General features: G+C 48.4%; 2 protein-coding genes across 2 annotated transcripts in view; one reads left to right on the forward strand and one right to left on the reverse strand.

Moving 5' to 3' along the window:
* Rhbdd1 (rhomboid domain containing 1) overlaps positions 1–17,174 on the reverse strand; it is a 1,230,872-nt gene that overhangs the window by 138,179 nt on the left and 1,075,519 nt on the right. The gene's annotated exons all lie outside the window — the stretch shown is intronic.
* Irs1 (insulin receptor substrate 1) overlaps positions 6,137–17,174 on the forward strand; it is a 56,916-nt gene continuing 45,878 nt past the window's right edge. The window contains exon 1 of the mRNA XM_052192137.1: positions 6,137–10,346. Coding sequence (XP_052048097.1) covers positions 6,642–10,325 — 3,684 coding nt within the window. The 5' untranslated portion in view covers positions 6,137–6,641 and the 3' untranslated portion in view covers positions 10,326–10,346. The remainder of the gene's footprint in view (positions 10,347–17,174) is intronic.

A 17,174-nucleotide genomic window follows, 5' to 3' on the forward strand; every position in this document is an offset into this window, starting at 1 on the left:
TCATCGCTTCCTTTCCCACCACCTGCTCTTACATTCTTTCTGCCCCCTCTTCGTAGAGGTTTCCTGAGCCTTGCTGGTAAGAGGCTGATGCAGATGACCCGCATATAGCTGAGAATACAGAGGTATTTATATTCAGGAATTGATGGCAAAACAGTTTAAGGTCACCGAAGCAGATTTGCAACAAGTTGCTGAAGATCTAAGTTGCATGTATCCATAAAGTCCCTGGGTATATGGTTTTAGACATTGGCTAACCATCCAATGGTTTCCAGGTCTCAGCATCCTTTCAGCCCCTGACGATGGAAGTGGGACTTGAAATAAATTCGGGGAGTCTCCCCCTGAATTGACTCATGGGGGACTTTGGGAAGGTGATGTGGGAGGGGGAAAGTTTTGACTTTAGTGACTCTCTAGGTTATTCTGACTTCAGAGACTCTGCCTGGAGTTACACTGCACATTACCTCACACACATAATTACAATATCTGAAGTTCACAGGAGCTCTTTCCTTCCTAAACCAAAGAAGCTAATATCTCTGAGCCTTTAATCAGTGATGAGCCCCAATATGAGAAATTTTGAGGAGTCAACCTTGATTTTTCTTTAATTATGAAAGAAGAGAGAAGACACGCTTGCGAGCTTTAGAGCAGCACAATTGTGGAGGTGAGTTTATGATGCCGTACAGGAGAGCTGCATGTACAGACCCTGCCTGCAGAGTAGAGGGCACGTCGATAAATTCACATGCAGAAAAATAAATGAACTATTTGAAACTCAGTTTGGGTATCAAATTTTAGACTGAGTGCACCATAGCAGACCAAAAAGAAAAAAAGAAAAGAAAAAAAAATGTAAGATACTGAGTGGAGCTGGCCTCACTCTTTGCCACTGCTGGTAATCCCAGCTACTTGGGAGGCTGAGACAGATTGCAAACCTGAAGTCTGGACTACAATGAGCTCAAGGTCAGCAGGGCAATCGAGTAAGACTCTCTTTCAAAATAAAGAGTTACAAGAGGGCTGAGAACCCAGACATGAGACTCTGGGTTCAATTTCCAGTCCTGAGTTCTGGTGTCCCAACCCTAAAACCTTGTCTGAGCTATAGGATCAGCTATATGAGCTATATGAGCGACAAACTCTCCATCTCTATTAAAGACTGAAAAGAAATTAAAATATTATAGTCAAAATAAAGATACACAGAATGGCTGGAGAGATGGCTCAGTGGTTAAGAGCATTTGCTGTTCATACATCCACATGGTGGCTCACAACCATCCATAACTTCAGCGCCTGAAGTCTGATGCCCACTTCTGACCTCCATGGGCATCTCCATACACTAAGGCACCCATGATTACACACGTACAGTTTTAGAAAAATGCAAAGAAAATGAAAATCAAGCAGGAAATAAAGGTTATTTAAACAAATGACATGTATGGACCTCCCTCAGAAACACAGCACCAATCAGTACAATTCCTGAAATGGAAGAATTAAATCATGACATTGAGTTTTTCCATTTCCTTTTTCTAATTTCATCCATGCGTTTGTTTCCTGCTTTTATATAAACCAAATGATGAAAGTTTTGACATTATTGAAGGGATTAATATATTTCTGAAATCCTGGGTTAGCACTCAATGCACTTACCCTCTGTAAATTCCCCCAGATACAGTGTGAAATCCAGACCAAGAGCAGAGATGGATTCTCACCAGCTGATTGCCAGTAATTGATTTTTCTCAAAGCTGCTATGAGATGCACCCAAGCGTGGGTCATTGCCTGCTCCACCCAGCTGTAGTGAACCCGGAGAAGGAGACCTTTATTAGGTAAGCTGTACATTCATGTAATGCAGTAGCAGCTAATTAAAAATTTCCCCTTTGTGTGTAAGCCAAAATTGCTTAAAATTCTGTACAAGTAGGAGTCTCTTCATACTGCTTTAGATGAGGATATTTTCCTACATGTTGGCTTGGGGCCGGGAGGAGGTCAGAAATCTGCAATATTTTAATTACATCTTGGAAAGAATAGCTCTCCGTGCTTGATACCCGTGATTGAGCAGAGAAGTCCCCAAACTGTGAGAACTCAGTTAAGGAGAATGTTTATCGCCGTGGTTCTCTCTGAGCGTGCACAGAGCTGTGGAGTGAGTACCCTGCTTACATTCCATAGAATCTCACTATTGTGCCTTTCAATCCATCATCAAAAATAGGACTGACTCCATGGAATCAGCAGCCCTGAGAACACAGTAACTACACAGGCCTCTCCCTACTTCCCAGAACTGCTGCAGCAGGACCTTCATTTAAAAAAAAAAAAAAAAAATCCTGGGGCCAGAGAAGCCTCAATCCAGCGGATTCAGTTATCTTGTATCATTGATACCAAAGCTGCAAGAATGTGTCTCCTATGGTTTGGGTGATTTTGCAGAGGAGGCCTTCAAATATTTGTAACTATGCAGGTATATTAAAATAATTATAATCCTTCAATTTAAAAAAAATCCACAAGTTTTCATTTTCCTTTAAGCATTGTTCCAAACTGTCACAATTAACTGAGTTTCTGATGGTTTCTCTAGGGATGACCTATTTATATTAAGGAACATGTCTGTTGATATATATATATCAACTGATATAATAACTGACATTTTTCTGATTGTCTTGGTAACATCACACATAGACCATTTTCCCATTTTAACAGGTAGGTATCAAATCTGCACCGAAGACATGTAAAATTTTAATTCTCACAATCATGACTGTATTCAAGACATCAATATGTCATTTTAGTTCTGGTAGTGCTTCTAGTCAATGTTTTAAAATGCAGTCAGCTTTCCTTTATTCATGTCACAAGTGGTTTCTAGCTGTCCTAGAGATGGCAGCATTGAGCAACTTATTTAGTAATCGGTTGCCTGCCTGTTCTGTGAATTTTCTGTTGGGTGTAAATTTTCATTACAATACACAAGGACTAATTTAGCATAAGGTGACAGGATAATACACGTATCTACTCAACACTACTTCACTTGGGTTTCACAAAAGCCTACCTTCCTCTTCTATATATTTAAGTGAATCAAACGTGAATTTGCATTCCCAGAGTTATCTCAACCCATGAATTAGAAAAAAAAAAAATCAAAGAACTGAATTTACACTGTAGTACAATTTGAATATTAGCTACATTTAAGATTTGTAATAAAACTCTAGTGAGGTGTGTGTATGTGTGTGTGTGCGTGTGTGTGTGTGTGTGTGTGTGTGTATGGTGAACTTGAGATTGGTGAGCATTTTGTTACAATGATCTGGTGTGTGTGTGTGTGTGTGTGTGTGTGTCGTGTGTCTGTGTACATAACTGGGGATCCGATCTGGGGCCTTGGATACCTCGAAGCAGTTGTTCTACTTCCTCTTCAGTCATAACAACATTACTTCCATATCATGAAAATCATAACGTTCTGTGTAGATGACTTATAAAAATCTTCCAGATTAAATTGCCTTTTATGTTGTCCTCTCCTTCGAGAAAATACTGTTTCCCCCATAAAGGTATGTACTTTTTTTTCCCTCTCTCCTTTTTGTTTGTTCTTGGTTGGTGATAGAGGGCAGGAAGGAAGTAATTTTAAAGGTGAAAGTCTGGATTTGAAGAGCTTTCCTACTGAGAAACCCCCTCCTGTAAAAAGCCCCTTGAACTAATCGAGACTAAGCAGTTGCTAGACTAAACTAGCTGTTCATTGTTTATTCTCTTTCTCTCAGTTATTCTGCTACACTAACTTCAGACATCTCTAGTTGGCATCCTCCCATCCCCTAAAGCATTTCAAACCATTAGAATCCTCTTTTTTTCTTTTCTTTTTTTTCTTTTTCTTTTTATATTTCTATTGCTGCCTCGGTACCTTTTCCAAATTACTTGCTATTTATAGCCTTCCTGTAGTGGGCACGAGTGCCCGCATCACCAAACTGTCAGAGGGGGAAAATGAGGGCTTTCAATTCAATGTGTGTACCGCATAATACAGTAACCAGGTTTAGAAGAATCTGCATGATAAAGGAGGTGGAAAGAGAAACCGGAGGCTACGAGGCTTTCCAGAGGAGGTGGCACCTACAGATGCAGGATACCCCAATTCAAGTACCGCAAACGATTGAATGGCGCCAGTGCCTACGTCTGTACCCTCACCCTCTCTCCCCCTTTACCGCATCTGTGCAAAACGGGAAAGACAGGCAATTCCACCAATCAGCAGGCTGCCCCAGGAACCTCACCCCGCCTCTCTCCCCGCATTATGCTGAGCCGCGCTGCCCCCTTCCCCCGCCCCCTACTCCCCTACTCCAGGCCAGGCAGTCTAGTGAACTGAGCATGCCCAGCACCTTCACCGCTGCGTCTCCCCGCGAACGTCCTGCAGTGCCGGAGAGCTGGAGGCTGAGGGGGTTCCTGGCGTAGGAAAGGTGGCGGAAACCTAGAACCGCCCATGGCTAGAGTAGAATGGCTTTAAGCACTGGGTCCAACGTCACCTTTGTGAGTTTTTAATGCAGGTTGGGCTAGATAGGGACATCCTACTTGATTTATAGGTCACCTTAAAAAAACAACTTTGGGGAGCGTCTGCTTGTGGTGAGACTGAGAAACAGGCTTTGCAACTAGGCTGCTGACCCGTTTTCATCAAGAAGTACCCATTTTTCTGTACAGCCTAGCCACTTATCCTCGTGGTCAAGGTTAAAAATGTATAGGGTCGTCCAATTCACGTGCAAACTATGAAACAAACATCTGCTAAGACGCACACAGTAGGGGTTGGACCTAGGAACTCTCTGAAAGCCCTTTACATCTTAAAAAAAATCACAAATACACTTACGACTGTGATAAGGAGTGCCTGGTTTTCTTCACCACCACCACCCCCAAATCCTTTGCACTAATACTAAGTGTGAATCCCTGTTCACCTGCATGAAAGGTGACATTTACAATTTATTTACTTAGTGATCAGCGGCTAATAGTGCCAGGCGTGAGATCCCAGGTCTTGATTCCGAGAGACCCTAACCCAGCCGACAGTCACTGCCCTTGGGCATCCCTCTGTTCCTTCCAGGTGCCTCGCCGCGGCTCGTCCGGAGATTCCAGGTGGAGGACTGGCCCAGAAGTCCTTTAGAAAACCTTACAAAAATGTAGATTTCCCTATTAGGGCTTCTCATCCACTGCCTCCCGGGGGTCGCCTTTACCTGTTGGGTAACAGCTAGCAGGTCACCCCCCTCCGCCCCAACGCCCCCACCCCCTCGGGGCTCTGCAGCCGCAGTGCACCCCCTCTCACTGCCCCCTCCCTCACTCCTGCGTCTTCCCCGGATCGCCCCCTCCCGTTTTCCCAGACTCCCCTCCTGCTTTCCGGTAGCCACCCAAACACGCCCGCCCTCCCGCCGCGGGGATTCCTGCGGGCCGGGGGGCGCCCTGGGTGGCGCGGGCATGGGAGGCGCAGCGCCCCGGGCTCTGCTGGCCACGCAGGGGCGCTGCCCGAGCGCTGCAGCAAAGGGCCAGCGCGGGCGCCTCTGCGGCACGGCCCGGGGGTGGAGAGGGGCGGGCGTGGGGCGGGCTGGGCTGGGAATGTAGAGCGAGCAGGGAGAGGGAGAGAGCCCCGGGTTGGAGCCTCCCGGCGGCGGCCGGGCTGCAGAGAGAGCGCAGAGGCTCCGTCACGTGTTTTGCTCCTCTGGAGTGAGACGGCGGCGCGGTCTGAAGAGGGCCGGCGCGCGGTGCCAGCCGCCGCAGCCGCCGCTTGTTTTGGTTGGGGCTCTCGGCAACTCTCCGAGGAGGAGGGAGAAGGAGGAGGGAGAAGGAGGAGGAGGGAGGAGGAGAGAAGTAACTGCGGCGGCTGCGCCTCCCGAGGACCGGGCGTCTTCCCCGATCTCTTCCCAAACCTCCCCCCCCCCCCACTCCCCCGCCTCCCTCCCTCGTCCCCTCCCCTCCCTTGCGGACTGGAGCTAGGGGCAGGGATGAGCCTGTCCCTCTGGACCGTCCCCTGCTCCCTCGGCTGCCCAGTAGCGTTGCGCGTGGAAAAGCCACTTTCCCCGCCCGCCGAGATGGGCTCGAGTGCGGGTTGCAGAGGACGCGTCCTCGGGCGGCAGCAGCAGCAGCAGCAGCAACAGCCGCAGCGCCGCGGTCTCTGCGATTGAGCTGGTATTTGGGCGGCTGGTGGCGGCGGGGACGGTTGGAGGGTGGGAGGAGGCAGAGGAGGAGGTGGAGAAGGAGGAGGAGGGAGAACCCCGTGCAACGTTGGGACTTGGCAGCCCGCCTCCCCCTGCCCAAGGATATTTAATTTGCCTCGGGAATCGCTACTTCCAGAGGGGAACTCGGGAGGGAAGGCGCGCGCGCCTAGAGGGCCAAGCGGGGACTCCTCGGGCCATCGCTGCCTCCCTGCATCGGACTCGACCAGGGGCGGCAAGGGATGTAGCTTCTTCTCTGCTTCAGGGACTGGGGGAGACTTAGTCCTCGGAAGATTGCGGCTGCACTCACCCTAGACCCACTGCCTTTCCCTCTGGGCATGAAACGCCCTTAAACTCGGATCAGGCTATCTTCCTTGGCGCAGCTACCTCGTCCTTCGGCTGCCCCTCCCCAGCGCCAGGAACAGCGTGAATTTCGGAGTCAGGGTTTCTGCTTGCTTCCTTCGGGCCGGAGTGCATGTGCGGAGCCCGCACCGAGAAGCCACCCTTCACCCAGTTTTTCGACACCTCCCTCTGCTCCGCAGCAGCATGGCGAGCCCTCCGGATACCGATGGCTTCTCAGACGTGCGCAAGGTGGGCTACCTGCGCAAACCCAAGAGTATGCATAAGCGCTTTTTCGTGCTGCGGGCGGCCAGCGAGGCCGGGGGCCCGGCGCGCCTGGAGTATTATGAGAACGAGAAGAAGTGGCGGCACAAGTCGAGCGCCCCCAAACGCTCTATCCCCCTAGAGAGCTGTTTCAACATCAACAAGCGGGCTGACTCCAAGAACAAGCACCTGGTGGCTCTCTACACCCGAGACGAACACTTTGCCATTGCGGCGGATAGCGAGGCTGAGCAAGACAGCTGGTACCAGGCTCTTCTGCAGCTGCATAATCGGGCAAAGGCCCACCATGACGGGGCTGGAGGAGGCTGCGGTGGTAGCTGCAGCGGCAGCTCTGGTGTCGGAGAGGCAGGGGAGGACTTGAGCTATGACACGGGCCCAGGACCCGCGTTCAAGGAGGTCTGGCAGGTTATCCTGAAACCCAAGGGCTTGGGTCAGACAAAGAACCTGATTGGCATCTACCGCCTCTGCCTGACCAGCAAGACCATCAGCTTTGTGAAGCTGAACTCGGAGGCAGCCGCTGTGGTGCTGCAGCTGATGAACATCAGACGCTGTGGTCACTCAGAGAACTTCTTCTTCATCGAGGTGGGGCGTTCAGCTGTGACAGGGCCCGGCGAGTTCTGGATGCAAGTGGATGACTCCGTGGTGGCCCAGAACATGCATGAGACCATTCTAGAGGCCATGCGGGCCATGAGCGATGAGTTTCGCCCGCGCAGCAAAAGCCAGTCTTCATCCAGCTGCTCCAACCCCATCAGTGTTCCCCTGCGCAGGCACCATCTCAACAATCCTCCACCCAGCCAGGTGGGACTGACTCGGAGATCTCGAACCGAGAGCATCACTGCCACCTCCCCTGCCAGTATGGTGGGTGGGAAACCAGGTTCCTTCCGGGTGCGTGCCTCCAGCGATGGCGAAGGCACCATGTCCCGTCCAGCATCAGTGGATGGAAGTCCTGTGAGCCCTAGCACCAACAGGACCCACGCCCATCGGCATCGAGGCAGCTCCAGGCTGCACCCCCCACTCAACCACAGCCGCTCCATCCCCATGCCTTCTTCGCGATGCTCGCCTTCAGCCACCAGCCCAGTGAGTCTGTCATCCAGTAGTACCAGTGGCCATGGCTCCACTTCAGACTGTCTCTTCCCGAGGCGCTCTAGTGCTTCCGTGTCCGGTTCTCCTAGCGATGGCGGTTTCATCTCTTCTGATGAGTATGGTTCTAGTCCCTGCGATTTCCGAAGTTCCTTCCGTAGTGTCACCCCAGATTCCCTGGGACACACCCCACCAGCCAGGGGTGAGGAAGAGCTAAGCAACTATATCTGCATGGGGGGCAAGGGAGCCTCCACCTTGACAGCACCCAATGGTCACTACATTTTGTCCAGGGGTGGCAACGGCCATCGCTACATCCCAGGTGCTAACTTGGGGACAAGCCCAGCACTGACTGGAGATGAAGCCGCAGGTGCAGCAGATCTGGATAACCGGTTTCGAAAGAGAACTCACTCCGCGGGCACATCCCCTACCATTTCCCATCAGAAGACCCCCTCACAGTCTTCAGTGGCTTCTATTGAGGAATATACAGAGATGATGCCCGCTGCCTACCCACCAGGAGGTGGCACTGGAGGCCGACTACCCGGCTACCGGCATTCTGCCTTCGTGCCCACCCACTCCTATCCTGAAGAGGGTCTAGAGATGCACCACTTGGAACGTCGTGGAGGCCACCACCGTCCAGACACCTCCAACCTCCACACCGATGATGGTTACATGCCCATGTCTCCTGGGGTGGCTCCAGTGCCCAGCAACCGCAAAGGAAATGGGGACTATATGCCCATGAGCCCTAAGAGTGTATCTGCCCCACAGCAGATCATTAACCCCACCAGACGCCACCCACAGAGAGTGGACCCCAATGGCTACATGATGATGTCGCCCAGTGGTAGTTGCTCCCCTGACATTGGAGGTGGATCCAGCAGCAGTGGCAGCATCAGCACAGCCCCTTCTGGGAGCAGCTATGGGAAGCCATGGACAAATGGAGTAGGGGGGCACCACACCCACGCCCTTCCTCATGCCAAACCCCCTGTTGAGAGCGGTGGTGGTAAGCTCTTGCCTTGCACAGGTGACTACATGAACATGTCACCAGTGGGAGATTCCAACACCAGCAGTCCCTCAGAATGCTACTATGGCCCAGAAGACCCCCAGCACAAGCCAGTCCTCTCCTACTACTCATTGCCAAGGTCCTTTAAGCACACCCAGCGCCCTGGAGAGCCAGAGGAGGGGGCCAGGCACCAGCGACTTCGCCTCTCTTCCAGCTCTGGACGCCTTCGCTATACAGCAACTGCCGAAGATTCCTCCTCTTCCACCAGCAGCGACAGCCTGGGTGGGGGTTACTGTGGGGCCAGGCCAGAGTCTAGCCTCCCACATCCCCACCACCATGTCTTGCAGCCCCATCTGCCTCGAAAGGTAGACACGGCTGCGCAGACCAACAGCCGCCTGGCTCGACCCACAAGGCTGTCCTTGGGGGATCCCAAAGCAAGCACCTTACCCCGGGTGCGAGAGCAGCCGCAGTCTTCCCTGCATCCCCCCGAGCCCAAAAGCCCGGGAGAATATGTGAATATTGAATTCGGGAGTGGCCAGCCTGGCTATTTAGCTGGCTCAGCAACTTCCCGTAGCTCTCCTTCAGTTCGATGTCCACCCCAGCTCCACCCAGCTCCCAGAGAAGAGGCTGGCTCAGAAGAGTATATGAACATGGACTTGGGGCCAGGCCGGAGGGCAGCCTGGCAGGAGAGTGGTGGAGTTGAGTTGGGCAGAGTAGGCCCTGCACCTCCAGGGGCTGCTACCATTTGCAGGCCCACCCGATCGGTGCCAAATAACCGTGGTGACTACATGACCATGCAGATAGGTTGTCCTCGTCAAAACTATGTGGATACCTCACCAGTGGCCCCAGTCAGCTATGCTGACATGCGGATAGGCATTGCTGCAGAGAAGGTGAGCTTGCCTAGAACCCCAGGAGTTGCTCCTCCTCCATCCTCCACAGCCTCTGCTTCTGTTACTTCTCAAGGAGCAGCTGAACAGGCTGCTCACTCTTCCTTGCTGGGAGGCCCTCAGGGACCTGGGGGCATGAGTGCATTCACCAGGGTGAACCTCAGTCCCAACCATAACCAGAGTGCCAAAGTGATTCGCGCAGACACTCAAGGGTGCCGGAGGAGGCATAGCTCTGAGACCTTCTCAGCACCTACTCGGGCTGGTAACAACACAGTGTCCTTTGGAGCAGGGGCTGCAGTAGGGGGCAGCGGTGGTGGAGGTGAGGATGTAAAACGCCACAGCTCTGCATCCTTTGAGAATGTGTGGCTGAGACCTGGGGATCTCGGGGGAGCCTCCAAGGAGTCGACTCCAGTGTGTGGGGCTGCTGGGGGTTTGGAGAAGAGTCTTAACTACATAGACCTGGATTTGGCCAAGGACGTTAAGCAGCGCTCTCAGGACTGTCCCTCTCAGCAGCAGTCCCTACCACCCCCTCCCCCTCACCAGCCCTTAGGCAGCAATGAGGGCAGCTCCCCAAGACGCTCCAGTGAGGATTTAAGCACCTATGCCAGCATCAGCTTCCAGAAGCAGCCAGAGGACCGTCAATAGCTTAACTGGACATCACAGCAGGTGCGTTTTACGGTGGCAGAGTCAGAAGACAAAAGTGCTTTTACCATGGGGTGCTTGAGTTCTGTTCTTTTCCCTCCTTCTCTTCTCTCTCACTCCTTCCCACAGTGTCCTTGGGGAGGATACACTTTCAGGAGGTGTTGGGGGTGGGAGGGATGGATGGGTCAGGGTACACAGATGCTCACCTCACAGTGACACCTGGCAGATAGTCAAAGAAATGTGTTTGGAGCAGCCACAGAAGGGCTTCTGTATTTGAGAATTCCCAAGTGTAGAACTTGCTGCAGCATTGTGAAACTTTAGGTTCTATAAAACCAGTTCTGAGGTTTGACGAGTTCCTTCCTAGGACTCAGTCTTTTCTATCTCAAAAGTTTCCTTTTGACTAAATATTAAGGCCAGCCCCTGGCAGGGGCAATTCTACCAAAAATACTTGGCTATTACGGAGGCTAAAGAGCCCTTATTTTTAAGATCCTTTCTCAGAGTTCTGAAGGGCAAGCTTACCGAGTGGCTGTGTGTACTTTTGTTCTGTGATTTCACAGTACCAAAGCAGTTGTAAACAGCAGCAAGTTTTATTCAGGCTTTCTTAAAAAGATTCATGAGAGTAAGAGCTTTTTAGGCACAAGTATTTATAGAGAAATCCCCTCTCTGATCTCCAAAGAAAGTAATTGTGGGGCCCATTTTCTTTTTGTTCTTGTACTAGGATTCATGAAATGTTCTTCACACACGGACCTACTATCTTGCAGGCATGGCTGCTTTTGTACAGAGTATGTAATAAACACCATGCGCCTGGGACCCATTATGAGTTAAGAGTTATGGGAGTTTGCTCCAGCCTATCTGCCCTGTATAGCTCCCTTACTTGTACTGAGGCATCACACATACTATTTGGGAGCTACTGTACATTTTTCTGTAAGATTGCTTAACATTTCTCTAGTAAAATGAACGGGCACTTGGTCAGGGGAAAGAGGGTGTGTTTGTTCTGGTGCCCGTTGAAAGACGGGGCAAACCTGTGTATTCTCCATTTGTAGGGTATTTGTTTTCCTTTAAGTTTATGACTAGATGCCACCAAGATGTTGAAAGTTGGCTATAGGTCATCTGTGGCCAAGGCTATATTGAAAATGAGAAGCATTTGTAATAGAAAGTTAGTTCTGTGAGCCTTTCTTCTGGTGGTCATTGTGGGTAGAGGAGAGGAGTGTCATTCCCAGATAATGTGATGAGTTGGCAAATCAGAACTTTCCAGAATTGGAAGCAGTTTATTCTGACAAACTGATTACCTCATGAATTTTATATATGCTTCACAGGAAGAGCACTGAAAAACATTTATTCTTCTTAATAAGGCTCTTTGTAAGAAATTATTTTGTGCCTTGGGCTTTTATCAATAGGAAATAATAATAAAGAACAGGAAGAATAATAAAGTGATTATGTGGTCAAAATGGTCCTGAGTCTGCTTCCAACAATTAACATTCTCTATTTTGTAGGACCAAATGGAGGTAGATAAACATTAAAACTCAAGTTTTATGTGATACGTTAAAGAAAGCACCTATTGGATTTGTTATTTAGTTCAATGTTTGCTTTCATCACTAGGACAGAGTTTTTTTTTTTTTTTTAATTGTATTGTTTGCCAACATAAAATTCTTGTTTATTTCTAACATGGTTTCTGAGTGTTGGGACTCCTGTAATACTTGCATTGTCAACTGCTTACTTCATAAAGTGGGAGGAGCCTGAAGCAAACAGATCTGGTAAAACAGGAGGGAAAGAACCCCCCACCCCATTTACTTTCTTACTTCCTATAAATTTGGTTTTACAAAATAGAATAAGCAGTGTTTTGTCTTTTGAGGAAATGAAATGACCAAACAGAATCCTCATTGTTTTAAAAGGGGATTTTAAAGAAAACTCCGCTTATGTAGAGAGCACACACACACACACACACACACACCCCACAAAAATCCTTCCCCTCCCTGGACTTTAGTGCTCACCTTTTCATTCTTAACTTTCCTAGGGAAAATATGATAATCCAGAAAAATCAGTCATGTCTGTTACAGAATAGCAATAGATCATGCTTTGCCAGAAGCAGACTTGTACAATGTGTATCTAAATTTTAAGTGTGTTTGTGTGTGTTGTGTGCTTTAAGCCCAGCACCTAGTGTTGTCTGGCGCTGTACACCCTCAATTATACTTGCTTTTGCTAAGTTTAAAGGTTTTGTTTGCTAGTCAGTTACCATCAGAGGCTGAGCAGAATCAGATCTGCCAGTGGCAAACAGCTTCTGCTCACAGTGAGTATCAGTTAGCTATTTTAACCTCCCCTGCCATTGATGTCGCTGCTACTTCGCCTGTCTTAGGAAAAAAAAAACTGAAACAAGGTTAAAGGAATACAGCTGCCACAAGGTGTGTGTGTGTGTCCGCGCGCGCGGGCGCGCGCGCGTGAGTGTGCGCGCGCGCTCGAGTTCTCTGAGTCCCTTTTTTAAACATCTCAACTTGTTTACTTTGCTTCAATGTCAGCTCAAGGAGAGCCATTTATGAAGCATTTAACTCTCTTGCACAGGATTTGACGGATGGAACAACAATCTTTTTCTGTGTCTCTTTTCTCTAATGCATGTCAGGGTCACCTCCAACTTAGTTTTGAACTGCTAGATTGTGTTGTGGAAAGATCACCCCCCCCCCATTCCCTTTGTCCCCACCTCCTAGTGCATGGTCCAGGCAATAGTACAGTCATTGTGGCCTACTCTCTGCATCGGGTTAACCCGGAGCCCAAAGCCGAAAGCTAAAAGGACCCTCTGGGCCTCAGCTTGCCGGTCTAAAATACCTTTAACCAGCATTTGTCTTAGATTTGACTTTACTGTTGAATCTGAAGCTTGGCAGACAGTGCACACTTGCTGACACAGAATGGAGTCAACCCTCCGGATCCTTTTTTTTTTTTTTTTTTTTTTTTTTGGTCATCCTTTTGTTAAGCCCCCCACTCCCCCGAAAAAGGACTTTTACCATTAATTTCCGTCCCTGTTTTTCCTCACTGTGACCTCCGGGATTCCATGCCTCCCTCCACAGCAACCTCTCTTTCCCCCCCCTTCCCGCGATGCTCCCCGCCCCCTGGCCTTTGGAGCTGGCGTGGACCCGCGAGCCCTGGCACTTTCCCTTTTCCCGGGTCACCTCCGCTTCCTGCCTGCCCCCTCTTTGCCTGGCTCTGGGCCCCCTCTTCCAAGAGCCCTCCCGCCCCGGGTGGGAGAGACAGCCGCGGAGGCCCTCCAGGCTCCCACCCCCGCCTGGCTCGGTCGTCGCGGGATACAGGGCCCCCTTCCCAGGCCCGGAGGTTGGCCCTGGCAGCCGAGTCTCCGCCCCTCAGGCCGGACGCCGGGTGCCAATTGGCTCCTGCTAGAGCCAATCAACATGAGTGATGGCCGGGGCGGGGGCGGGGGCCTGGGGCCTCGCTGGGAAAGCTCTCTTTTGCTTGTGAAAGCTACAAAGCTCGTCCAGGTCCTTCCACCCCGGATTGCGTTCCGTCTCTATTGCTTCTCTGCCAGACTCATAAGAATGAAAAACACTCCTCAGCGGGCTGACGGAGGCCGGAAACACTGCACTTCCTCTTCTTTTTAATTGAGAAAACAAAATCAGGCCGCGACCATGTGACATGCCCCATTTTGTTTTCCTCCTGACTTTACTATGGTTTACTACGGACAACGCTGTTCCTTCATCTTCCCATCCCCAGTCTTCACGCAGGAGCGAGTGGCAGACGGCATGCGGTGTGGGATTGACAGGGCTGGGTCCTGGTTTTCACATTGTTTCTTGCTAAAAGGGAGGAGGAAAAGGACTCATAAGGTTGTTAAGGGGTCATTCTGCAGAAAAACTCCTTTTCCTTGAAAGAGCCCGAGGCTCTTTCCAGTAACTAACAATATACACTTTATTGAGCACCTGCTGTTTACAAAGCACCTGAGCTGGATAAGATCAAGGAAAATTGATCTTCCCACCCCCTTATGAGGAAACTCTGGAGTGTAGGCTACAGCTTGCACTTTGTTAAGTGTCTTCTGAATCGTTAGACACTCTAGAAGACGATATAGGGTGTTCCTTTACCAAGATTTTGAGAAAGAATGGGTGTGTTTTTCAAACATTTGTTTGACATCTCAAACCCAGTGACATCTCATCAGGGCGGTCTGGGTTGGTTTTTAAGGCTTGTTCTAATTGTACTGTGCCCTCATAAAAAATTTTTCATGAGATGTATTATTGGTGTGGGGGAACGGAAAAGATACTAAAGAAAGAAAATAAATCTATAAAAGTAAAGAAAATAAGAAACCTATAAAAGTATTTTCTACTTCCCCTGCTCGCAAGTGTTTCTCAACAGCCAGCATCCTCTGTCTCTGACTCCTAAGCCACAGGCATAATGTTTTCCTGGGATGCCCATGGAAAAAAAGCACAGGTGAAAAACAGTATAAGGACAGCTCCAGTGTGAAAGGACTCAGGTTTCTTGAGAGCAGAGGAAAAGAGTTTATTGCAGCATCTAATTTTTTTTTTATTTCCTGCTTATGTTCTTAAAAAATACCTATGTAGTAACCCTCTATTTGAATATCTCTAATACTGCCTTACAGGAAAGAACTTGAGCTCCAAACCTGCTTGCTGCTTTTTGTTTTTTTTTTCAACCTTTTTTTTTTCTTCTTCTTCTTCTTCTTCTTCCAGTTTATCAGAATTCCTGGAAAATCACTTTGTGCTATCTCGAATGAGGCAATGGAAAATAAGCTGCTCCCAGGAGGGAGATCTTGAGTTGTAGCCTCGTGACCTTGATCGAGTCACTTAATTTCCCTGGGTCTGTTTCCTCCTCAGTAACTGGAGAAGTCTGTTCCACATCGTTCTAACCTCCTTTGCAGCACTAAACATAGGGAAGGATGTTTTGGAGCCAATGACTGATACTCTTAATGAGTCATCTGTACTGAGCTTGTTTCTCCAGACACAGTAGTTAGGGCCATGGTGAAGTGTATCAGATGCTCTTATCACTTCTCTTTCCAACCTCCATGTCCTGTGCTCTGTCTGGGTGCATGGAGGCCTGGAAGAAAGATTTTTTGTCTTAGGATTGGTTTTGTTGACCTTTCTTAGTTGGAAAGGGCATTTCCATGTTTTAACGAATGTTAAGGCAAAGGCCCCTGGTTGTATTTATCTACATGTTTGGAGCTATCTTCAGACTGGATCGGTCTCCTCATGTCTCATTTAAAAATAAATTATCCCATGGGTATGTAAGTCATCTGCAGTTTTCTGCTTTCTGAGGTCACCTCTCCGGAGCATCCCACTCCGCAGGTCAGGCTGTAGCTAGTGAAGATCCACGACATTGATCAACAGTTCTCCTGTTGAGAATCTCCCCCTTCTTGTAGTCATTTTTATGGATAGTGTTTCTTATTTGTAGCATCAGAATTCTCCAGTGAGATACCCATTCAAGAGAGTGGACAAGAAACCTGAGGACCCCACCTGAGGGCTGTAGGCTGTTTCTATATTTTTTTTTTGTACAATTTAATTTTTTCCCATTAGACATATTAAAGAATTTCTTTTCTTCTAGATAAAATGTGTGATGTTCCAGGACTTAAGAATTTAGAATGTGCTTTAGAATTTTGGAATGCTTAGCTGAGCTATTAATATATGTATTCTGTTGACTGACCCAATAATATCTTGTTTTTGGAGTTAATATATTCAGAGGCTCCCATAATATTCACATCTCTATGAGTGAATCTCTTTCATTTAAAATTAGTTTCCTATATTCCTACTATAGTCAGATTTATTTATTTCTTCATCCTCTTCCTCCTATTCCTCCTCCTCGTCCTCCTTCGACAGTTTTTTGAGATAGGATTTCTCTGTGTAAACAGAGCCCTGGCTGTCTTAGACTCAATTTGTAGACCAGGCTGGCCTTGAACTCTCATGGATCCACCTGCCTCTGCCTCCAGAGCGCTGGGACTAAAGGTGTGCACCACCATGGCTGGATATATCAGATTTCTTAGCTGAGTTGGAAATAAATGGCTTCTTTTATTGTGATGGGTTCATAATAATAGAACCTCACAGATCTAAGGTTCTGTTTTGTTGTTTTAAAGAAAGACTTTCCCTCAAGTATTTCCTTATGTTAGAGTGCTCCTGGAAATAGCATTCAATAAAAATGACTTATTATGATTCAGTGGCTTTTTTCATACTAGTATTTTTGGGGGGGAAGGGCTTTAAAAATAATAAGTATCCTCACATTTATAATTAGGTATTTGATTTGTTATTTATTGTATTACCTTATAGATCCATAACTACATGGCCAACCTTAAAAACTCTTTAAAATGTTATGTTTGAGAAATGTTTAAAAAGCATAACCATGTGGAGTTTTTAGCAGAATCACATCTTTTTTTTTTTTTTTTTATTATTCGATATAATTTATTTACATTTCAAATGATTTCCCCTTTTCTAGCCCCCCCACTCCCCGAAAGTCCCGCAAGCCCCCTTCTCTTCCCCTGTCCTCCCACCCACCCCTTCCCACTTCCCCGTTCTGGTTTTGCTGAATACTGTTTCACTGAGTCTTTCCAGAACCAGGGGCCACTCCTCCTTTCTTCTTGTACCTCATTTGATGTGTGGATTATGTTTTGGGTATTCCAGTTTTCTAGGTTAATATCCACTTATTAGTGAGTGCATACCATGATTCACCTTTTGAGTCTGGGTTACCTCACTTAGTATGATATTCTCTAGCTCCATCCATTTGCCTAAGAATTTCATGAATTCATTGTTTCTAATGGCTGAATAGTACTCCATTGTGTAGATATACCACATTTTTTGCATCCACTCTTCTGTTGAGGGATACCTGGGTTCTTTCCAGCATCTGGCAATTACAAATAGGGCT

Source organism: Apodemus sylvaticus, chromosome 9 (assembly GCF_947179515.1).
Source record: "Apodemus sylvaticus chromosome 9, mApoSyl1.1, whole genome shotgun sequence".
NCBI lineage: Eukaryota > Metazoa > Chordata > Mammalia > Rodentia > Muridae > Apodemus > Apodemus sylvaticus.